The following is a 26,108-nucleotide window of genomic DNA, read 5'->3' as shown; positions in this document are numbered from 1 at the left end:
TCTCTATAAATCCCCCCCCTCTCTCTCTCTCTCTAAGCCCCCGTACACACGGTTGGAAAATCCGATCGTGTGTGGGCTCTATCAGACTTTTTCCGACGGAAAAAATTTGAGAGCAGGATCTCAAATTTTCCGACAACAAAATCCAATCGTTTGTAGCGAATTCCGATCGAACAAAGTGCCACGCATGCTCAGATCAAATTACGAGACCAAAGTTATTGGCTACTAGCCTGAACTTTGTCCCGTCGTAACGAACAAAGGTCATCACGTTCCGAGCGATCAGATTTTCCAACAACTTTGTCTCGCCGTGTGTACGCAACACCAGTTTTCAACTAAATCCGTCAGAAAAAATCTGACGGATTTTGTGGTCCGAATGTCTGACCGTGTTTACGGCGGCTAAATCTATTTCTCTCTAAATCTCTCTCTCTCTCTAAATCTCTCTCTCTAAAACTAAATCTATTTCTCTATAAATCTTTCTCTCTCCCTCTCTATATATACTGTATATAAATCACTTTCTTTCTATAAACTTCTCTCTCTTTCATATATATATATATATATATATATATATATATATATATATATATATATATCCTTCTCTATAAATCTCTCTATCTCCCTCTCTCTCTATATATACATATATACTGTATAGAAATCTCTCTCTCTATATATATGCTCTACTTAAATCTCTCTCTCTATAAATCTCTCTCTCTCTCTCTCTCTCTATATATATACACTGTATATAAATTGCTCTCTCTCTCTCTATAAATCTCTCTCTCTCTCTATATATATATATACACTGTATATAAATTGCTCTCTCTCTCTCTATAAATCTCTCTCTCTCTCTCTATATATATATACACTGTATATAAATTGCTCTCTCTCTCTCTATAAATCTTTCTCTCTCTCTCTAAATCTTTGTCTCTCTCCCTCCCTTTCTCTATATATACATATATATACTGTATAGAAATCTCTCTTTCTATATATGCTCTATATAAATCGCTCTCTCTCTATATAAATCTCTCTTTACATATTCCTTTGTTGCTATAAATCTCTCTTTATATATATAAAATCTCTTTCTCTATCTCTAAATCTTTGTCTCTCTCCCTCTCTATATACATATATACTGTATATAAATCTCTGCATATATGCTCTATATAAATTGCTCTCTCTCTCTAAATCGCTCTCTCTATATAAATCTCTCTTTAAATATTCCTTTGTCACTATAAATCTCAATTTATATATATATAAAATCTCTCTCTCTCTTTATACTGTATATAAATCACTCTCTCTATAAACATCTCTCTCTCTTTCTACTTATATATATATATATATATAAATCTCCCTCTTTCTCTCTCTATATACTTTATATAAATCGCTCTCTCTATAAATATTTCTCTCTTTCTACTTATATATATATATAAATCTCTATCTCTCCCTTTCTATATATAAATCTCTCCATCTCTCTGTCTCTCTCTCCTTTCTCTGTCTCTCCCACTTCCATGCACACACAGCACTGGGCATCCTCTGACTTTTGCCATCCGTCTGATTGAATATCTCTCACCCTCTATGGACGGTCCAGGGTGCTGTCAATCTGCTCGTTCCCTCGGCCAATGAGCGGCGCAGCTGTCAGGCTGTCTCCGCCCCCCGGGAGGTGCCGCAGGCTGCAGAGGAGTGGTGAGAAGCAGCAGTAAGAGGAGGGGGAGTGGAAGGTCTCGCAGCACATAGAGTTGAATGAGTGAACTTTCTTTGCTAGTTTGTGCGGCTCCTATGTCCCGATCCCAGTGATCTCAGCCAGGCTCCTCCATCCATCTCCTATACAAGATGCTGCAGAAGGATCGCGGCTCTCCTGCCACCCTGCCCCTGTGGATTATATTGCTGGGGGGCAGCCTGATTGCCGGCTACTTCTCTGCTGCCGCTTCTGCTGCCGGAGCTTCTCCTCGTAAGCAGGATGAGTCGTTCTCCACGCTGAGTGTCTATAGAGCCAGATGTACGTCCAGGTGTCTGAGCCTGCACATCACTCGCATCTCTGCATTCTTCAAACACGTCCAGGTAGGACATCTATGACCCTGCTTCTCCAAAGTCACATCACCCAACTCTGATAGTATACTGCTGGCTGCTGGGATCATCAGGCATAGACAATCCCATTCACAAAGCTATGCCAGAACCACCTTTGTGTTAGCCATGTGATACTTTTTTAAATGTCATTGGAGAAAAACTCACTTTAAAAAATGGATCCTTGTCCTGGGATTTGCTTTCTGAATTGTAGCCATGGCAGGGTAACCCTGGTATCTGAATATACATCAGTAGAATGGCTTGCTGGTCTATCTCCATAAAACCCTCCTCTGCAAGTCCTGATCTAGCAGAGGTTTGGGATGACTCCATAGAACCATGACTGGTGATCATTTCCAAAGTTGGCCAGTAGTAGTTAGCCATATACAACTAGACTTGTTCAATAATTCTGAAGATGTTCTACCACTAATCAAGGTAGCTTCCTAAGCCCAGTTCCAATATTCATAGCCAAATGGGTATCATCTTTACCATTACTGATAACGTCTAGTTGGATGTTACTTGCTGATCTGATACATCTTCATACTCACCTCCTCTGCAAGCCTTGACCTAGCAGAGGTTTGGACTGACCCTAGTTTATCAGTCATAGCACCCTGACTGATCATCATTAGCAAGGTTGGCTTTACATAGCTAGTAGTAGTTATTTACACACAACTGGACTTGTTTTATAATGCTAACAATGTCAAGTAGTTTCCTGAGCCCAGTTTCAACATTTATAGCCGCATGGGTAAAATCTTTAACATTACAGACCAAGTCCAGTTGAATAGAACTTGCTGATGTAATACATCTTCATACTCACCTTTTCTGCAAGCCTTGACCTAGTAGAGGTTTGGGCTGACGTCACAGATTTTCAGCCATAGATTTAAAAAGTAGACTTCACATAGCCAGTACTACTTAGTCACATACAAAGCTGGAGATGTTTTGCTACTAATCCAAGTAGCTTCTTGAACCCAGATGAGTTTCAGGAGCATACCCAACAGTTGAAGCATAGGTAACATCTTTAACATTACAGACCATGTACAGGTGAATGTGACCTGAATTAGCAGGTCTTAGCCTTGACCTAACTGAGGTGTGGGCTGACTCCATAGTTTATCAGTCTTAGATTTCCGAAGCAGGCTTCACATAGCTAATGCTAGTTAGTCGCATAAAACAGAACTTCTTCTACAAAACTGAAGATGTTTTGCCACTAATCCAAGTCCTGAACCCAGATGTGTGTCAGGAGCATACCCAATGTTTAAAGCCGCAGATGTCTTCAACATTACCATGTCCAGGTGAATGTGACCTGCTGATATAGTACACATTCATACTAACCTCTTCTGCAAGCCTTGATCTGAAATAGGTTTGTGCTGACTCCAGAGTTTATCAGTTATAGACCCATCTAAGTCATAATTATTTCCATAGTTGAACTCACATAACTAGTACTAGTTAGTTACATACAACTGGACATCTTTTTTAGTGCTGAAGATGTTTTACCACTAATCCAAGTAGCTTTCTGATCCCAGATAAGTGTCAGGAACATACTCAACATTTAAAGTCACTTGAGTAATATCTTTAACATAACAGACAGTGTCCAGTTGAATGTGACCTGCACATCCTCATACAAACCTCTTTTGCAAGCCTTGACCCAGCAGAGGTTTGTGCTGATTTCAGAGTTTGAGTCAAAGATTTCCAAGATTGGCTTTACATTGCTAACACCAGTCATAAATAATTGGACTTCTTTTTTAGTGCTGAAGATGTTTTGCCACTAATCTAAATAGTTTCCTGAGCCCAGATGAGTGTCAAGAACATGCCCAGCATTTATAGCTAAATGAGTAACATCTTTAACATTAGAGACCAGGTCCAAGTTCAATGTGACCTGCTGATATGATACATGTTGATACTAATCTCTTTTGCAAGCCCTGGTCTAGCAGAGGTTGTGCTGACTCCGAGGTTTATCAGCCATAAAACCATCCAAGTGATAATCATTTCCAAGGTTGTCTTTAAATAGCTACTAACACTTGGGTTCCTAGCTACTTTTTGGAGCTGAGGAAGCTACTTGGATGAGTAGTAAAATGTCTTCAACATTACCACCAAATCCAGATGAATGTGACTTGATAATACAGCTATTCTCAGCCAGGGTTCTACAGAACCCTAAGATTCCTCCAGTGATGTATAGGGGTTCCTTGAGTTTTGGTTAACTGACCTCCCAATCTATGGTGCCTTCCTAGTTCTAGGTCAAACACTACTTGGAAGAGGCAGCAGCAAGACTGCAAGGGTGTCATTCTGGCCAACCTGTAAGGGGGCATTCTTCCCACCACAAGTGTAAGAGGTATTTTCACCACAAGTGTAGGAAGCATTTTACCAATGACCACAATGACCTAATCTTACCAGGGGTTCCCTGAGACCTGGAAACTATTTTGTGGGTTCCTCTGGGGTAAAACGATTGAGATAATTGTGCTAATAAGATACTTCTTAATAATAACCTCTTCTGCCAGCCCTGATCTAGCAAAGGTTTGTGCTAACTGTAGAGTTTATCAATCATAGATTTCTAAAGTTGACGTCACATAACTAGTAGTAGTAAGTCACATACAATTGAACTTGTTCTATAGTGCTGAATATGTTTTGGCACTAATCCTAGTAGAGTATCAGCCCAGAAGAGTATTATGATATAGCAAAGGTTTGCACTGACTCCAGAGTTTATCAGTCATAGGTTTATCCAAGTGATAATCATTGTTTGAGGTTGGCTTCACATAGCTAGTACTATTTAGTCACATACAGCTGATCTTTTTCTATAGTGCTGAATATGTATTTCAACTAATCCAAGTAGCTTCCTCAGCCCAGAAGAGTATCACAATCTAGCAGAGGTTTGTGCTGACTCCAGAGTCTATCAGTCATAGATCCATTCAAGTGATAATCATTTCCGAGATTGTCCTTACATAGTTCCTGAAACTCATCTGAGATGAAGAAGCTACTTGAATGAGTGATGAAATGTCTTTAACTTTACAGACCAGGCTCAGTTGAATGTCTATCTTTATACCAATCACTTCAGCAAACCTTGATTTAGAAGGAGTTTGCGCTGACTTCAGAGTTTACCAGTCATAGATCCATCCAAGTGATAATCATTTTTTAAGGGTGGCTTCACAGAGCTAGTAGTAGTTAGTCATATACAACTGGACTTGTTTTAGTGCTGAAGATGTTTTGCAATTAACCTAAGTAGATTCCTCAGTCCAGATGAGCATAAGCAGGAATACACCCAACCACATGGGTTAATATATTCAACATTAGAAGACCAAGTCTAGTTGAATGTGACTTGCTGATGTGAAACACCCTCATAATAACCTTTTCTGTAAACCTTGATCTAGCAGAGGTCTTTGCTGGGTCCAGAGTTTATCAGTCATAGATCAATTGTAGTGATAATCATTTCAAGATTGTCTTCATATCTAGTAATAGTAAAGCCAACCATACATTAATTGAATTTGGCCAGTTTAGCAGGGACCAGCCACATTTTGATCGATGTACAAAGAGGCTTATTGTACCAAAGTTGACCCATTGATTGACTTGGGTACAACCAGCCTGTTGGATTTTTCCACATACAGCTATACCTGTAGCTGCTGGCAGTAATCATTGGATTCTGCTGGCCAGGAATGCTCCCTGTGCCCCCTGTTGGCAGAATTTAATAGCACAGCAGGAAGCATCCCCCTTGTCAACATTGACTGTGTTGATGGGGGAGTTGAGCAATTTTCTTTCCTTCCACCCGTGGTGGATGGAAAGAAAATCATATCATCTTTGGCCTGCTTTAGTCACAAACAAGTAGACTTGTCTGTAATGCTGAAGATGTTTTACCACTACGGCAAGTAGCTTCATGAGTCCCGATGAGTGTCAGGAACACACCTAACATTTATAGCCACATGAGTAAAGCTGGCCATAGATGGTAAATCGTTTGAAAATATATTCAAATTTGATGAAGATCTGTTGAATGTGCATGCGATAACACCATTGTTGTATCAACACTTTTACCCAGTTGACATAGTATCGATCATTAACAACATACATGGTAATTTTTTGTCACATTTGTGAACTGTATGTGTTTCTTGTGTTTCTGGGGTTTACAGTTTACTTTGCACATTTTGTATGTTTTTTCAAACTGTTTCCGATCGATTCCACTACTAGCATTTAAAAAATTGTTTGTTTATGCAGCAAAATTTCATCATAATGGTTTGTTTATTGGCCTTAAAACTTTGCATTTGGAGAATCGAGATGAGCCCACTAATATCTGAAAAGTCGAAATCAGGCTTTTCAAAAAAATTTTCCGAATGATTTTCTAATCTATTGCTGCTTTAACCAATAACATGGTAATTGGGTTAAGGTGACTGAGATATCTGTTTAGCTGTAAACACCAGGGAAAGGTTCCTGAAACTCATCTGTGAGAGGATGAATGGTGAAACACCTTCAACATTACATGCCATGTCCAGTTAAAGGTGACTAACAACTAATACTGTAAGCTCTTAAACACACGGTGTACAAGGGACAACACGGACCGTGTTGTCGGATAATCCGACTGTGTGTGGGCTCCATCCGGCTGTTTTCATCAGAATATCCGACCAACAAAGTTTTAAAGGTGGGCTATAAAATTTTCCGACAACATGATCCAATCGGACTTAAAGAAATAACGTCATCAAGTTACGAACGATCGGATATTCCGACAACTTTGTCTGACCGTGTGTATGCAACAACAGTTTCGGACAAAATCCGACGGATTTTGTTGTCGGAATGTCTGACTGTGTACAAGGGCTATGATATTATGATCCGGATAAAAGAGAACCTTCTCAGATATGGTAAGGTCTCTTGTTTGGTTAACTGGGAAAACTGTTAGGAAGATTTCAGATGGGCGATTCTGCCACTAGAGACAAATCGCCAGCCATACAATCTCTTAAAAGGCTGCTTGTAAGATGTTACTCTGTTGCTGTCCCAAACGCTGCTGAATCTTCATTGCTGCCTCAGTTACAGGGTGGGTAATTAATTAGGGACAAACAGGAAGCCTCTTAGAAATCTTGCCTCTGGCAATTTCGACCAATCATGTAACCCCGTGACAGCCAATCACAGGAGTCACGTGGTTGGGAAGTCTGTTCCATTCCTCCCTATTAAAGAGACACTAAAGGATATCTTTAATCTCTAAAAATGATCCATACACATCCACTGCTTAATGCCCCTGTAATCTATTTTACATGAAATTGTTTCTTATTGTGTTTTTCTGCCACCTTGTAATGTCCTCCATGAGCTCCTGAACCTCTACTTGTCCCCTTCACCTCCTTTTGTTTGGAATGAGCAGTGCACGTTCGTTGCAGTCATATACACTGCTCTGTGCACACCACACATCCCTATAGTCCATAGTTCATCTTGGGAGTGAGCAAGAGAAGGCTACATTCCTACATACAGTGCGACCATGGAGAACAAACATAGCCACCCTCTAACGTGAAGTCCGATCACAGCAGCAAAAGAAAAAAATAATAATTTGAAGATTTGCAGGCTGAGAACAATGGAAGGGGCTTTTTTAAGTTGACAATACATACTTGAATAGAATTTATTTTTAAACTTGAGTTTAATGTCACTTTAAAGGGTTTTAAAGTTCGCCTTTACACAAATTTCTCAAAAAGGTCCTCACGCATTCATGCATCACAGTGTCCCCAATATATTAAAATGCTGTGCTCTGCTTTCTAAATAAAGACTTACCTCTTCAGCAGCTGACAAATATATCCTGCCCAATCCAATGTGCAGATGGGCGCACACACTCAGTGCAAGATATGCAACCCCAGAAATCCTAGAGCAGGCACTCCTGCCCCCCCCCCCCCCCCATATGCATATGTGCCGTCTACTCTCTCTAACATCTCAGTGTGTTTGTGAGAGTAAAGGAGAGCAGGCTGCACATGCATGGATATGGAGCAGGGCAAGGAATGCTTGTTTTGGTATTTTCAGGATTGACATCTGGCACTGGGTGCATCCAGCTATTTGCAAAATGCATTGGGGAGGACATTGTTGCCACAGCTGAAGAGGTTGGCATTTGTTTGGAGGACGGAGCACATCATTTTAATATGTTGGAGACACTGTGAACCTTTTTGGCAACATGTGTAAAGTTGAACTTACTCGTCAAGTCTCAGTTAAAGAGCTGCAGTGGGCAGGCAGGCAGGAAACGTTTAAAAGTCCTGCAAGCTGCATTTTGGGTCTACAAGAAAATGGCACCCAACTGCTCTCTATCATGATTATATTAAAATGACTTTGGCTTGATTTCCACCCATGGGAGAACCTCCCTGTGACATGTTTCAACCAATTTCAAACCTCTATGAATACACCTGAAATTGGATGAAATACGTTAGGGGGGCCTCCCATGGGAGGGAACCAAGTTGATGCCATTTTAATATAATTGTGATTGCCAATGTGTCTGGACAGAGTGCGGCTGGTCGCCATTTTCTTGTAGTCCCGATCGAGCCTGTGCATATGCTGACCAGCACCTGGAAGCAGCGCAGAAAGCTGGCTAGAGCAATCTATTGGGGCGTTTAAGCGGGACCTTTTGACTTTTTCCTCTGCACTTTGTGTGGTTTACCTACATTTTACCAGGTCAATTAAAATGGAGCTTATGGAAACATGCAGCACATGTCAGCACACGCTAACACTGCGCATGCTAACGCATGCATTCTAGTGTGAGCAAGCCCTCATTATCTCTTCCTAAACCTTGGTCCTTCATAGCTAGTCTCCTGGTGTAAATGTTTCTTCTTTAGCATTCGCCTTCTTATTACTTGGTGGAAAGTGTTATTTCTTCCGTGTATAAGTTTATACGACATGTGTTATTTATTGTAGTGTTACCCAAATCTTATGTCTCTGTGTAGCCCATAGAGGCCTGTATGGTACCTATTTGTTTAGTTTGTCTGCTGAAGAGTTTTAGCCGGCGAACGTCATGTGGAAGTGGCTGGCACCTGTTGGGCATTAGAGTGACAAACGCCACCTCGGTGAGGTCTGTCACAGCATGCTGAAGTAATAAAAAAGCGAGAGGGCTTCAGAAATGATAATCTGGTCCCTTTTGCTTGGCTTTCCGCCCCAGGCTCCTGCTTGATAAGTCTTCCACTTAAAGGCAGAGTTTTTTTTTTATCCCAAACAAGAAAAGAAAATCCCTGCTCACCTATTAACCTATGAAATCCACATCGTTATTAGCTGACCTTCTGGGGGCAAAAAGCTGAAATGTAAAAAGCCGGGAGAGGGTTTGGTGGAAGGAGACGTCCATGTGGGATACATTTATCTGAGAAGATGGCTCGCTGTGGGGTAGCATATCAGGAACCACACACACCATAAACATTGTCCTTTAATGAGGGGAACATTGAACTCAGCTTATCTTACGGCTGGGATGACATGCAGAAAATATGACATACTCTGAGGTATTTTCATGTAACACTAGACTGGATGTAGGGAGGGCCGTTCACTTGTTTACAATTATCCTGTGTTTCTAGTCACAGACCTTTTTTTCATTTACCTCATGAATGTTTGCCTCATGTGTGTGTGGGAGGTTTTTTTTGTTTTCAGCAATAGTTGCAGTTCTGTACTTGCCTTATTCCCGTCAGCAGAAGTGTGAATTGCTTGTTTTTTTTAATTTTTTACACAAGGGCAGATTAAAAAAAATACTATCTTTTCTGAATATTTTTTTTATTATTATTTAAACAATCAACGCATAAATATTATCATTGCAATACAAAATCCTTGCTACAATATATTCTTTATAATGTAATGTAACTTTGGCCAGAAAACCAACAGGGATAACTACAGTTTGTATCTTTAGGAGCATTTTGGCATATGCATTTCAAAGTATAGGACTCAAATCGGTGAATTCTGATTGGTTGTTATGAGTTATGACGCATTTTATGTATATCTCTTTGGCTTATGAACTAGACCCACAGGGCCTATGCCTGGCTCTTCATTTTGGTATATACAGTACAGTGGAGTGAAGGGAAATGTCAGAAGTGATATCAGCTAGTCTGCCTGATTAGTCCTGACATTGGTGTCCTTTTCAACAAAAACACACAAATAACGCAATAAACACAAACCTGTTATTTTTGGTGCCTCAGCAGAGCCATTGCCCATAAAACATGACAAAACATGGTTTTGTGGTCTGTGGTTTGGTGAGAAAGGAAAGCAAAACATCCATGGACCATTTCACCACAAATTGATTGAGAAACCCAAAAAGACTTGAATGTACAACTTTAGATGTGTAGAAGTGTAGTTGCTAGAGATTAAAATACGAGACATACTACTTTTTTTTTGGAAATATAAATGTAATGTACTGTATAACTGAATCTTCTGGTGTGGGCAAGTGGATAGACCGTCACTCCCAAACTGAAGGGGCACAGCACGCCTGATCTGACTATGTGACAATTACTGTTTTAGACAGAAGAGGGAGCTACAACGTTATTGTACAAGAAAGATAGATAGGTACGATAGATAGAATAGATAGATAGGTACGATAGATAGAATAGATAGATAGGTACGATAGATAGAATAGATAGATAGGTATGATAGATAGATAGATAGATAGATAGATAGATAGATAGATAGATAGATAGATAGATAGATAGATAGATAGATAGATATGATAGGTTAGAGAGATAAAGATATAGATAGACAGATAGAAATAAACAAATTAGGTGGATAAAGGTATCTATCTATCTATCTCTCTATCTATCTATTACTAATCTACCTGTTTTCATGAATCGATCAATTTATTAATCAATATATCTCCTAAACTTTCTCTCTGTATTAATCTAATCTATCTGCACAGCTATCTATCTATCTATCTATCTATCTATCTATCTATCTATCTATCTATCTATCTTATAATAATACAGATTGATATATAGTAGAGCTGCACCATTCTGGCTAAAATGAGAATCACAATTTTTTTGCTTAGACGATAGATCACGATTCTCTCACAATTCTCGCGGCGTAACATCATCTTTCACATTAAAACAAAAAAATTGGGCTAACTTTAATGTTTTTATTTTATTAGTTGAAGTGTATTTTTTCCCAAAAAAACTGCGTTTGAAAGACCGCTTTGCAAATACAGTGTGACATAAAATCTTGCAGCAATTGACATTTTATTCCCTAGGGTCGCTACAAAAAAAATAATATATATATATATATATATATATATATATATATATATATATATATATATATATATATATATATATATATATATATATATATAATGATTGGGGGTTGCAAGTAATTTTCGAGCAAAATATATTGATTTTTACTTAAGAAACAAGTTTCAGAAAAAGATTTAGACTTTAAGTGGTTAAACTTCCTGCATTTACAAGTTGTTTAAAAACTTGGCAGACTGCCTGGATTTTTTTTTGTTTACACACATAAGTTTGCCTTTGATCTAAGAAGGAAGAGTTAGTTACAATGTTTCATTTTAAAAAGTGGCAGACTGCCCAGATGTTTTCTTTTGACAGCTTAGTGAGAAGATAAGTCTCTCCACTTGTTATATGCCAGAATCAGCAAACTCTGCAATAGAAATCGTCAGGGGGGTTGAATCGAGATCACGATTTTTGAATGCTTAATTGTGCAGCTCTAATATATAGCGTGGTTTAATATAGATAGGTGATAGATAGATACAAATAATACAGATAGGATAGGAGAGGGTCAGAGAGATCAATTGATTGATTGATTAGGTGGATACAAGTAGATTAAAGATAGATAGATAGATAGATAGATAGATAGATAGATAGATAGTTAGATAGATAGATAGATAGATTGATAGATAGATAGATAGATAGATAGATAGATAGATAGATAGATAGATAGATAGATAAGAATTGTACAGATAGAAGGGTTAGAGCGAATGGGAGAGAGTCTGATTGATTGAGTGGATACATGTATATTAGAGATAGATAGATAGTTTAATAAATAGGTGGACACAGGTAAATAGAATAGAGATCTATCTATCTATCTATCTATCTATCTATCTATCTATCTATCTATCTATCTATCTATCGATCTATCATTTTTTAAAGGTATTGTACAACAATTGAAAAAAAAACCAACATACAGTGTATACAAATAAATGTGCTTATATATATATATATATATATATATATATATATATATATATATATATATATATATATATATATATATATATTTTTTTTTTTTTTTACTGGTACAAAAACAGTAGATAAGAGCAAGAGTTTAATCAGTGGCGGAACTACTAGGGTCACAAAGGTCGCACTTGTGTCCCAGTCCTGAAGTTCTGCCACTTTGGTGGTGGGGGGGGGGCAAGTGACTGTGGCTCCCCAGCGGCTGCAGGGCTCTGAGCTGCGGGTGTCTCTCTCACAGCCCAGTGCCAACGCTGACACTTCCCCCTCTCCTCCTGTTTTTGCCCTGCCCACACTTCAAGGAAGGGTTGTGCCTCAGAGAAGGGAGCATATGGGTGGGAGGTTTGAAGCCCAGCAGCCAGAAGAGGAAAGGTTCAGCCTGCCGATCCATTCATCCATCCACTGTGAAGTGTCCCCCTCCTTCCTTCTCTCTCCTTCCTCCCAGTGTGTATTAATGTAAGAGGGAATCAGATGTAAGGGGGGCTTTGGTTAACAGAGGCTCCCTTACATGAGAGTCCCCCTGTACACCAGAGTCCACAGAATTCCCCCTTAAATCAAAGCCCCCCTTAAATCAGGGTTCCCCCTTTACATTACAGTCCACATATATCCCCTTAACAGTGTAACTGCAGACCCTGGTGTAAGGGGGGCTCTGTGGAGTCTGACCTAAGGGGCTCTCCGCAGACTCTGATGTAAGGGGTGCGCCGTTAACTCTGTTGTAAGGGGCACTTCGCAGACTCTGATGTAAGGGATGCTTTGTGGAGTCTGATGTAAGGGGGGGGCATTGCAGACTCTGATGTAAGAGGGGCTCTGCAGACTCTAATGTAAGGGGGCTGTGTGGACTCTGATGTAAGAGGGGTCTGAGGACTCTGATGTAAGGGGTGCTTCATGGACTCTGATGTAGCAGGGTTCTGTGGACTCTGATGTAAGGGGTGCTCCACGGACTGTAATGTAAGGGAGCTCTGCGGACTCTGATGTGAGAGGGGCTCTGTTGACACTGATGTAACAGGGCTCTGCAGACTGATGTAAGTAGGGCTCTGTCGACTCTAATGTGAGGGGTGCTCTGTGGACTCTGATGTGAGAGGGGCTCTGTTGACACTGATGTAACAGGGCTCTGCAGACTGATGTAAGTAGGGCTCTATCGACTCTGATGTGAGGGGTGCTCTGTGGACTATAATGTAAGGGGGACTCTGCGGACACTGATGTGGGAGGGGCACTGCGGACACTGATGTAAAGAGGGCTTTGCTGTCTCTGATGTAAGGGAGGCTCTGCAGACTCTGATATAAGAAAACTCTGTGGACTCTTGTGATTAATGCCACATGATTAGAAATGTAATTTTATCACAAACTATATGTATAGTAGTGTATACTACATAAAGAAAAATAGCCATGCACCGTTAAAGTGTTCAGGTTTGGCTTGAAGAAAAGGTGGCAACCCTACCCAAGATGTCAGTTGGGGGGGGGGGGGGGGCATTGTTGGACTGCAATAAAGGGCCCCCGTGATAGAAGTAAAGGGCCCCAGGATGAATGGGAAAGGCCTTAGGCTCAGAGGGAAGTCGGGGGCTCTTCATTGATTAATAAAAAATTGGAACAATCCTCTGGCAGATGTAGGATTTGCCTTGTTACAAATCCAGTCTTGAAATATTCACTGCTTTACGAATCCGCTGCTTTAAAAAAAAAATGCTGCGCTTTTTTTGTCCTGATCTATAAGGTAACAGCCTAGAACCAGAACAAGGTCCACCCACATTATACCTTCATCAAAGATCAGCTCCTTTAAAGGAAGACGCATTGCACTATATATCTGTCACAGCCAAAAGTTTCACTTCTATTGGTTCAGTGCTATCATACACATCAGACATACGGTATATCAGTATTTCTTGTCGTAGGCGAATGTTTTGATGAATAATGATGGCAAACATACACTTACTGGCTACTTTATTAGGTAACCCTTGCTAGTACCGGGTTGGACCCCCTTTTGTCTTCAGAACTGCCTTAATTCTTTGTGGCATAGATTCAACAAGGTTTTGGAAACATTCCTCATAGATTTTGATCCATATTGACATGATAGCATCACGCAGTTGCTGCAGACTTGTTGGCTGCACATCCATGATCTGAATCTCCCGTCTCACCACATCCCAAAGGTGTACTATTGGATTGAGATCTGTTGACTATGGAGACCATTGGAGTACAGTGAACTCATCATTGTGTTCAAGAAACCAGTGGTGAGATGATTTGAGCTGTGTGATATGGTGCATTATCCTGCCAGAAGTAGCCATCAGAAGATAGGTACACTGTCGTCATAAAGGGATGGACGTGTTCAGAAACAATACTCAGGTAGGCCTTGATGTATACATGACACTCAATACTAAGGGGCCCAAAGTGTGCCAAGAAAATGTCGCCCACACCATTACACCACCAGCCTGAAGTGTTGATACAAGGCAGGGTGGATTAATGCTTTCATGTTGTTTGGTCCAAATTCTGACCCCAACATCTGAATGTCAAAGCTGAAATTGAGACTTGGCAGACCAGGCAACATTTTTCCAGTCTTTTATTGTCTAACTTTGGTGAGCCTGTGGGGATTGTAGCCTCAGTTTCCTGTTCTTAGCTGACAGGAGTGGCACCCAGTGTGGTTATCTGCTTCTGCAGCCCATCTATTTCAAGGTTCGATGTGTTGTGCATTCAGAGAGGGTATTCTGAAAACCTTGGTTGTAACGAGTGGGTATTTGAGTTACTGTTGCCTTTCTATCATCTCAAACCAGTCTGCCCATTCTCCTCTGACGTCTGACATCAACAAGGTATATTCGTCCACGCAACTGCCTCTCATTGGATATTTTCTCTTTTTTGGACCATTCTCTGCAAACAGTAGAGATGGTTGTGTGTGAAGATGCCAGTAGATCAGCAGTTTTTGAAATACTCAGACCAGCCCGTCTGGCACCAACAACCATGCCACATTCAAAGTCACTTAAATCCCCTTTCTTCCCCATTCTGATGCTCAGTTTGAACTGCAGCAATTCATCTTCACCACGTCTAGATGCCTAAATGCATTGAGTTGCTGCCATGTGATTGGCTGATTAGCAATTTGTGTTACCAAGCAATTGAACAGGTGTACCTAATAAAGTGACCGGTGAGTGTACATGATAATGTTTAAAGGAGTTGTAAAGGTAAATGTTTTTTTACCTTCATGCATTCTATGCATGAAGGTGGAAAAACATCTGACACTGCTGGCGCCCCCAGTCCCCCCGTTTTACTTACCTCACCCCTCGAAAATCCCGCGCTCGCCCCCGCCGTCCTCTTCACCTCTCAGCCTGGCTGCTGATTGGCTGGAGTGGATGGATGGAAAGCAGCGCAGCCATTGGCTCGCGCTGCTGTCAATCACATGCACTGACGCGGATCACCGGGGGGGCGGGGCCGTGTGATACAGCGAGCAGCTATAGCCGCCGGCTGTATCACGGGAGCGCGCCCGCAGGTGCTTCTCACCATGCGAGGGAGCTCGCATGAACGTGAGAAGTACCTGCGAGAGGAAGCAGAGACAGCCATCGAGGGACCCCAGAAGAGCAGGTTCGGGGCCACTCTGTGCAAAACGAGCTGCACAGTGGAGGTAAGTATAACATGTTTGTTATCTAAAAAAAAATAATATAATTTTACTCACAATCCTTTAATGATCCATCATGGATAGTATGGTGAATCTTGGGAAAATCTTAAATTCCACTCTCTGTTATAAACCGATCTGACAGATTTACGTACTCCAGTTTTCTTATCAGTGACAAGCACAAATGATAGCTCCAGTAATTTTTTCTGAAGATTCTTGCATATGATGCACATGCAGACGTAGAAGTGGAACAATATAATTGATGGTAATAGTATTTATTACATGCAGTGAAGTATATCTTATGTTGATAGAGTAGACAGTACATGCATAAAATGGTAATTAAGTGACTGATAGAATAAAAGCGGTAAAGGTCAGTAGATAAAATAGTAATGTATACTGACATATGGTCATTCTCTAAATGGTATATTATATCCTTACTTTTTCTTTTGATAACTGTGTAAAGGTTCTGTCCTGCAAAGGTGAACTTGTAATGAGAGCTGTGTTTTCAGATGCAACGCATGGACAATAGATCTGGGTTAGTGGTCACTGTGCACAAATGTTGCTTGTGGTCACCATTGTGACTTGTCTTTTCAAGTGACAGGAAGTGAAATACGGGTTGACATTTTCCCTCGGGCCATTTGCTTACGACCATTTGTGAAGCACCAAACTGCTCAAGTGCAGATCATTTTCGTTTAAGAAACTGTTTAACTGAAATGACCTTTATCTCATGTTTCTAATACTGGGCAATAACTCAAGCAGACAGTTTTCTGTGAATCATAGATAAGATTTATGGAGGAGTTGCATGTTCCTTAGGAAGAAGACACTATTTTCCAGGGAAGCGGACACCTGTGCTGTATTTTGGAAGGTGTTGAGCTGATCAAGTGTAGACTCAGAAAGTCCCTTAGGGTAGCATTGAACCCATGACCCTATATATTTATACTGTATGTTTGGCCCGATTGAAATAAATGTGGACTGCTTTGTTCAGAAGTAGGGGATCAATATATGACTATAATAGCTGATGTAATGGCCTCATTTTATTCTCTTGTGCATTACATAGGATGACATATGATAGCCAGGGTAGATATTGCTAATGCATGGATTGGAACTGGAACTAAAAAGTATCCCGCACATTGCCGACAAATGGCAAGAACAGTGGACTAATAATATTGATGTACTTGGAGCAAGGCAGGAGTATTGTGAGGTAGCATACTTCCCAACTGTATCGTGAGGTCCAAGTATAGAATGTGTGTAGTATACCTCCCAACTGTATTGTGAGGTCCAAGTATAGAATGTATGTAGCATACTTCCCAACTGTATTGTGAGGTCCAAGTATAGAATGTGTGTAGTATACCTCCCAACTGTATTGTGAGGTCCAAGTATAGAATGTGTGTAGCATACTTCCCAACTGTATTGTGAGGTCGAAGTATAGAATGTATGTAGCATACTTCCCAACTGTATTGTGAGGTCCAAGTATAGAATGTATGTAGCATACTTCCCAACTGTATTGTGAGGTCCAAGTATAGAATGTGTGTAGTATACCTCCCAACTGTATTGTGAGGTCCAAGTATAGAATGTGTGTAGCATACTTCCCAACTGTATTGTGAGGTCCAAGTATAGAATGTGTGTAGTATACCTCCCAACTGTATTGTGAGGTCCAAGTATAGAATGTGTGTAGCATACTTCCCAACTGTATTGTTAGGGCCAAGCATAGAATGTGTGTAGTATACCTCCCAACTGTATTGTGAGGTCCAAGTATAGAATGTGTGTAGCATACTTCCCAACTGTATTGTGAGGTCCAAGTATAGAATGTGTGTAGCATACCTCCCAACTAACTGAAACAATGAAGAGGGACACCTATTAGCCCACAGTATAAAGGCAAAGAACACATCCATATAATGACCTCAGTTACATGGGCCACAAACATCTACTATGCAAAAGATTATTGGCTAACGTACGTACACACATCCTTTTTTGACCTCTATTTTTCCTTTATATTGGTTTTCCAAAATAACAAATTTAGTAATATAGAGGTCTGCTAAAAGGTTTAAAAAATAAATAGTGTTGCGCTATCTTCGATATTACTACCTATACAGCTGAAAAAGTGCTAAGTGCAAATTATCGCCAATTAACTAAAGGTAATATACAAATTCTAATATATTACAAAAAAATGTGTAAAGGGGAAAACGAACATCTGCTAAAAGGTTTAGTACAGCATAGCACTTTTGGTAGTAAAATAATATATTTTGTATAGCAATGAAAACATCAGACCAAAGGAAGGGGCAGTTGAGGCTTCACAAGGGACAGAGGGATTTGGTGTCCAAAGAGGACAGTCCCTCCAAATCAGGGGCAGTTGGGAGTTATGGTGTAGGGTACAATTAAATATTGTGTTTTATTGAATCAGTGCTGTTTGAAGCTATCAGGAACTCACTTTTAGGAAACAAACATGTACTAACTGACTTCTTGGACAAGGGAAAGTATGGTGCAATTACCAGTGCAACCACCAACACCATCGTCACCATTAACAGTGCAGTACAGAGTGAGCAGCTTGGTGATCTGTTGAGAAACATGTCCACTTCCTTGTGGGTCTGACCCGGGTAACATAGTGATTAGTATATGGCTGAAAACTAAAGTAGCTCATACATGATTATTATTTTTTTTTCGTTCAATCAGCATGTTGAACAAAAACCCCTCAGAAATGACTACATTCCACCATCTACATACTTGAGGTAGAAGGGGGAATCACTGCCGCTGAGGTATTGTATTCTGACAGCAGGGAGACCTTCCCATGGTTAGAATACACTGATCAGCACTGCCGGCTATAGCCAGAGGTGCTGTTCATGTGGAAAATTTCCAACAGGTTGCATGTACAGAAGTCGATTGGTTGCACATAAGTCAATCACTTACTGTCTCAGTGTTAACCTCTTCACGCTGACGCCTCCCGACCCTTTAAGAGGTTTATGGGAGATAGGACAGGGCTTAAGAGCACATGACCACCGTGATTGGCTGTCAGGCCAGTCACGTGATCTGAAAACTTTTAGTTAGGCACCAGTAGCTGTGTCGGTAGCATGCACAGCGCATGCTGTGGGCACAGCTGCATGGACAGCAATTCACACAAATATGCGGCCCCTCAGTGCCAAGGACCAGGTGCTGAGAGGCTGCATATTTGCGTGCGACCGACGCCAAAGGGTTAATGGTCACATGACAATATAGTGAGCAAAAATATAGCCAGCAATAAAAAATTGACATGGGTTCTAACCTTTCCACACTTTATATAAAGCTAAATAAAAGTTTAGGCTATACCTACACTTTTAGATAATATTAAAAAGTTATCATGAGCAGGCTCCGTTAAAGGATAAGTGCACTTTAAAACAAAGTACATGTATCTTACTTGCCCCTTATCCCCTTGGCCTAACCTCACCACCCTCCCCCACCACAGTTGCATATCTCTCTTTATCTGACAGCCTCAGTTCGCTGTTTGTGTACATCCAGCGGCTCACATCTTTGTCATCCTGGCCATTCCTGCACATTACAGTGCTATAGACCGGTGTTTTTCCACCTTTTTTCAGTGAAGGCACCTTTAGAATTGCACACAACCCCGTGGCACACCAGTCTGAGGGCTTGTTCACACCAGGAGGTTCATCCAAGCGCACGCACTTTTTTTGCGCATTCCCACGTGTCATATTTTTGTAATAAGCTGCTGTATGAGTGTGAAACACACAAAAGGGTGCTGATGTGCATTAAAATTGAACAGCACCAAAGCACGTGGTATATCGGCACCATGCATTTTAGCAGGTGCAAATGTACACACATTTGCTAGATGTGTGGGGGCTTCATTAAGAATTAATGGCACCCATGTGCATCTGCAAAAGGCAGCACATTTTTGTGTGGCATGGGAAAATGTGGTTTTGCACCTGGTGTGAACAAGCCCTAAAATATATTGTAATGTGAGGCAGAGTTCAGTGGTCTATAGGTTGTAAACCCCCCTTCCCCCCAAATGCTCCCTCCTAGCACAAATCCCCCCTCCTAGCACAAACCCTCCAAAATCCCCCCTCCTAGCACAACCCCCCCCTTAAATCCCCCTCCCAGCACAGATCCCCTTAAAATTCCCTCTCCTAGCACAAACCCCACACCCATTTTCCTATCCCCCAACCAAGCAAAAACCTCCCCAAATTCCCCCTCTTCATAGCACAAGTTATGTCCATACAGTAGCGGCAGCAGCAAAGAGGAGGAGAGAGAGCCAGGAGGAGGGTGCGCTCTCTCTCCTCTTCCCCAGCTCCTCTCCTTCCTGTTCATTCGGATCTGAGCGGTCGTCTGTTAGTTCCTGTGCTCCAGGGGGGAGAGAGCTCTGTTGATTCCTGTGTACAGAGGAGGCAGAGAGCTCAGCCTGCTCCTCTCCTGCTCTCTGCTGCTCTGTACTCTTGCCGGAAAGTCCTTAGCAACCAATTAAGTCATTGGTAGGACATGGTCGGGCAGCGAGCTCAGCTTTCTAATTTGCTGATAAGAGTACAGATAGGAGCAGAGAACGGGGGAGGGGCTGAGCACTCTGCCTCCTCTGTACTCAGGAGTTAACGATACTCTCTCTCTCCTGTAGCACAGGCGCTAGCAGAGGATCACTCAGATCGGGCTGTTGCCACAGCACCCCTGAGGACTCCTCATGATGCCCCAGAGTGCCGTGGCATCCCGGTTGAGAGACACTGCTATAGACTATAGGACTGTCTTTGATCCTCTCTGGTACCGGCAGGTTGCCCCATAAAAGTCTATGGGGAACTAATACAGGACAATGAAGAGTTGTATCACTGGATGTAAACAAAGTGTAAACCCATGGCTGTCCAATAGAGGTAAGTATGGATCTATGGTGGGATCAGGTCAGGGGAGGAGGGCAAAAATTATGAATACACTTTGGTTTAATTGCACTTATCCTTTAAAGTAGAACCATAAGCAAACTATTTTAATCCATTTGGATAGAGTATGGGAGGGTTATAACCCCATTAAGGTTTATTTTTGCCATCTGTATCCCATTGAGGAGATTTCTCTTCACTTCCTGTTCCATAGCCAATGCAGTAAGGGAGAGGAAATCCCTGCAAATTAAGGGAATCTCTTGGGGACCCCCAGGTCACCAGAACTAGTGTTCCTATTGCAAGATTTCCTGTTTATTACTTTTCTGGGGACAACCCAAAATGTTGAATTTTCTTTTACTCAATGATAATGGTAAACAGCACAAAATAGAGTATCAGGCGTCCTAATCCATCTCCCTTTTATCCAAAAGTAAGAAAAAAGTTTTGCTTTTATATATACTTTAATTCAACTATTTTTTTTTTTTTACATTAAATAACTTTGATTTATACTGTCTTTATACCAATGAGCAAATCATATCACATCATATAAATCTGTGTGCTGTAAGAGAAAAGCGGATTTTCAAAAAAGAATTTAGAGACATGTAGTATTTGCTTTACTACTGTTGACATTTACTGACCTACAGTATTTACTGACTTGGTATTTGCTGACTATTCACATTTACCGATCTGTTCAGATTAGGCATTTTTTTTAGAAACATGACATTTTCTGACTACTGTCATTTTACTGACCGCAGGCTTAACTGCCGAATAGGTTCATTTGTAGAGCAAGTTCAACATTCATTTTAAACTGCAAATGTCTGAACACAAGTGAGACAAGAGTTTTGTGAGCTGAAGCAGTTCAAAGCCTGAGTTCATTGAGAAAAAAACATTACCGCCTAATTTATCTCATTTATTTTATATATGCCATTAATTCTCGGAGACTGGAAATAGATTTACCACTCTTAAGCCCCGTACACGTGGCCGAAAACAGCTGGTACAGTAGGAACTGGCTGATCTCACGACTGGCTTTTCTTAAATGAGCATGCTCGAAGACCAGCAGTCGATCGGAATCCGATCAGTGCATTCAGCCAGTGGTTGCAAAAGTGTGTTCTGGCCTTGTGACGCGGGGTGGGGGGTGTTCTTGTCAGAGCAGAATAGCACAGCGGGAGATTGCTGTACTAACATTGCATAGTTAATACAACGAGCTCCTTGTAAGCTTCTCCGTTTTTGTTTTGTTTTTTGTTTTTTTTCGTTCAGTTTGCTGGGATTAAAGGAAAAAAAAAAACTTACTGTGTTTACAGGCATTATGCCAAAAGCCCCCATTAGTCCCTCCATGTTTTTTGTCCCCTTCTCCCCTCATTATAATTATTCACTTTAGACCACCCTTTCTCAACCCTATTAATAGAGGGGATCTCACAAACGAATCTTCATGTAGGGGGAACCCCTGCTAAATGAATGAGTGTATGTAGCATATTTGACACCCAGAAAAGTTATTTTTTTTGTAACATTCCCCTGCTCTATAGGGTGAAAATCGTAGTGCCTTTTACATTTGTGGTCAGTGGAAAAGTGCTTTCCTCTACTGGTAGTCGGTGTAGTGGTCTTACACCTTGATGGTCAATGGGTAGAGGGACACTTTTACATTGTTGGCGAGTGTGGGAAAACTGCTCCACTTAAGCCCCATACACACTATCAGATTTTCTGCTGATTTTTTCCTTCAGATTTACCAAAACCATGTAGTGCAAGGGCCTGCCTGATTGCATACAACTTGAAACTTCTAAGGTTTGACCTCATATTATATGGTTTTGGTAAATCTGAAGGAAAAGATTAGCAGAAAATCTGATAGTGTGTATGGGGCTTTACACACAGCTGAAAAGATAATTGATCTCAGTGGTTAGTGGGAGGTAGGAACTCTGGAGGAACCGCAGGGCTCTATGGAGCCCAGGTTGAGAAACCCTGACATAGACCCTCCTCTTCCTTTCTGCTTCCAGTCATTGACCATAAAGTGTATCTGTGTTTTCAGAATAACAGCTGCAGGAAAGATGAGTTGTTTCTTGGTTAAGTACATTATCCAAGAAAACGCTCCACCAAGTCTAGTATCCTCATTCAATGAAAGGTAACAAACTTGAGTTGGAAGACTCTAGTAATCACGTAGCAGTATTCATTAACAATAGTCTATTTTATTCTGAATTAGGAAATGGTATAATGCTTACTTTATGGTGGCAAACAGTATTGGTCCAGTGCTGATCGGGGATAATTTTTAGGTTGGGTGCAGTGCACCTTTCCTCACCCTTCTTGCATAGCCGAAACATAAGGCTGCGTTCACACTGGAACACGCAGAAGCTCCCAGCAAAAGTCCGGTGCATCTCCATTCACAGTTTCAGGTCCAATTGCAGCACAATTTTTGGGCTGAATTCGGACCTGAAATGGACCAAAAGACACACAGGGATCCTGTGCAAATCGCACACAGAGCTGCTGCGGAGATGTGTGAACCGACTCCATAGAGAGTCGGTCACATTCTCCTGCTATGCAAATTGGGAAACCCACGTCCAATTCGCATAGGTGTGAACCCAGCCTAAATGTATATCTGGCAAACCGAGAAGCACTACGGATTGCAGACTGTTTAGGTAAGAACTACAAATTACAGACAGAAACTGCATCTGATTGGATGAAGTGACTGGCTAACAATTTTCCACCTGGCTCCTCTTTTGGCAACTTTTTCATGAAGTCATAAGATTTCCCTGTATTTGGCTCCATCCATCTTCCCATCAACTCTGTCCAGTTGCCCTGTTGCTGCTGAAGAAAAGCATTCCTCACAACATGATGCTGCCACCACCATGGTTCACGGTAAGGATGGTGTGTTCAGGGTGATGTGCAGTGTTATTTTTCCGCCACACATAGCTTTTTGCTTTTAGGCCAAAAAGTAAAATTTTTGTCTCATCTGATCAGAGCACCTTCTTCCACATGGCTTCTCGCAAACTGCAAACGGGACTTCTTATGTCTTTCTTCTTGCCACTCTTCCATTTCCAGATTTCTGAAGTGCATGACTAATATTTGTCCCGTGGACAGATTCTCCCACCTGAGCTGTAGATCTCTGCAACGCCTCCAGAGTTACTATGGACCTCTTGGTTGCTTCTCTGATAAATGCTCTCCTTGCCCGACCTTTCAGTTTAGGTGGATGGCCATGTCTTGGTAGGTTTGCAGTTGTGCCGTACTCTTTCCATTTTCGGATGATGGATTAAACAGTGAGATATTAAAAGCTTGAGATATTTTTTTGTATAACCTAACTCTGCTTTAAATGTCTCCACAACTTTATCCCTGACTGGCCTGGTGTGTTCCTTGGCCTCCATGATGCTTTTTGTTCATTAAGGTTCTCTAGCAAACCACTGAGGGCTTCACAGAATGAGTGTATTTTTACTGAGATTACATTATACACAGGTGAAATCTGTTTACTAATTAGGTGACTCCTGAAGGCAATTGGATCCACTCGTTTTTAGTTAGGGGTATCCAAATAATGGGGGCTGAATACAAATGCACACCACACTTTTCAGATATTTAAATAAGGAAATTAGCAGTCCAAAGGGTGGCACAAGAGAGCTGAAAAACCACATAGTACGTTTAGTACTTGACTACGTTCATATTTGTTGGCCAACAATTATGTGACTGTGTGTATGCAAGACAAGTTTGGGCCAACGCCTTTCGGACAAAATTCCACGATTTTATTGGCGGAAAGTCCGATCGTGTGCACAAGGCATAAGTCCTCATGAGAATGGTCACCAGGGCAAATACAACTAAACCTACCAAACGAGGACACAGATGTGAACAATAAAAACTTAGCAGATCGTCTTATCCTTCTTTACTCTTTAAACTTAAAAAAATAATTTTGGCTATAGAGTGTGTACAGTGGTCACGCTGTAACAATTTTTATACACAAAATATTTCCCGACATATTTTTGCCTTTTTGCAACAACCTGGATTACAGTTTTGTCTCAAAACAAATCAAACTGAAACCACAAGTATAACAAACGCCACCTTTTTACATACCGGCGATGAATCATTTACCTTGACACTAATTTAATGTACTGCCTGGGCCGTAGCGTTTGTGATAATCTGTACACAAAACCAATTTCCTACACTTCACAAAGTAAATTATGACCTTGCTTCATCCAGCAAATTAGAACTTGGGTGAAGATGAAATCAATATTACACATTTTTGCAATGATATATTCTGTAAGTCATTTTTCATTTGGGGTCTGAATGTCAGCACACTGCTATATACGTATACACACACTATGTTGGCACAGCACAAAATAGAAGTCATTATTACAGAGAACAGCCAACGGGCGTTCATTTATTATCCAGATGTTTTATTGTATTGGAACTCAATTTGGAAGCATGTATAATATCATTCTTGTCTAAAAACTGTATGAGTTATTTACTTTGTATGCATATTAATTTCACCATATTCATTATGTCAAAAATGTATACTTTATGGTCTTGATTTAGAACTTGTGTTTGCCTATATAAATATATATGTTTATTTTGAGTGCAAAGAAGAGTCATTTTAACAAAAGACCTTAAAATATAGTTAAATCTGCTTTGCCAAAATTTCTTAAAGTACACTCTTCATCTAGAGACGTAATAAGCAGCCGTGGAAGCTAATAGCTTCTTATTGATAAACCCAAAGAGGACTTCCATTTTCTCGATAATAAAACTGAGAACACCAATGTAATCTTAGCTTGGAAATGAATAAATGTAGTCACAGTTACCAAACTGTTTCTTGTATCGTTTGTCCATTCTTACAGGGTTGGAACCTCCTACCAGTAGTTCAGACTCCTGTGCAGGTATTTTTAAAAAAAGATGCCCTCAGTGGCTGTTACTCCACTAGCCCAACACTGATGTCAGCGGCTTATTTTTCCAACTGAGGAGTATAATATGGTATGACGTATGTGTGATGCCGCGTACACAAGATCAGACTATCCGGCGGACTTAGTCTGGCGGACAAACCGCCGGACTGTTGCTGGACTGTCCGAACGAGCGGACCTGCCCACACACGGGACTTTTGCAGCGGACTATCCGCCGTACTTTTGAAATGAACGGACTTGCCCACACACGGAGGAAAGTCCGTTCATTTTGAGCGTGCTCCAGGTAGCTGGGACTAGCGAAGGAAGTCAATGTTGCCGCCTTTGGCGGCGAGATTGACACGTCGCTGGCCCCGTCACCTGGTATGGACTTAAAGGGGAAGCCCTACGCCGAAAAAATGGAGTGGGAGTCCCCCCCAGGTCCATATCAGACCCTTATCCGAGCACGCTACCCGGCCAGTCAGGAAAGGAGGTGGGGAAGAGCGAGCGCCTCCCCCCCCCCCGAGCCATACCAGGCCATGCGCCCTCAACATGGGGGGGTGCTTTGGGGAAGGGGGGGCTGCGCGGCCTCCCCACCCCAAAGCAACTTGTCCCCATGTTGATGAGGACAAGGGCCTCTTCCCGACAACCCTGGCCGTTGGTTGTCA

The 26,108-nt window shown here is 41.2% G+C and overlaps 1 protein-coding gene across 1 annotated transcript in view; it reads left to right on the top strand.

The window, feature by feature from the left end:
- The first annotated feature begins 1,686 nt into the window (after positions 1-1,686).
- Positions 1,687-26,108, top strand: part of ANOS1 (anosmin 1) — a 229,844-nt gene continuing 205,422 nt past the window's right edge. Inside the window, exon 1 of the mRNA XM_077480835.1 lies at positions 1,687-2,046. Within this exon, the coding sequence (XP_077336961.1) occupies positions 1,819-2,046 (228 nt within the window). The 5' untranslated portion in view covers positions 1,687-1,818. The remainder of the gene's footprint in view (positions 2,047-26,108) is intronic.

Source organism: Lithobates pipiens, unplaced genomic scaffold (assembly GCF_037356315.1).
Source record: "Lithobates pipiens isolate NorthernLeopardFrog02 unplaced genomic scaffold, aLitPip1_a1.2 Scaffold_16, whole genome shotgun sequence".
Classification (NCBI taxonomy): domain Eukaryota; kingdom Metazoa; phylum Chordata; class Amphibia; order Anura; family Ranidae; genus Lithobates; species Lithobates pipiens.
The sequence above is the reverse complement of the archived record's forward strand: the minus strand, read 5'-3'. Positions and strand labels throughout refer to the sequence as shown.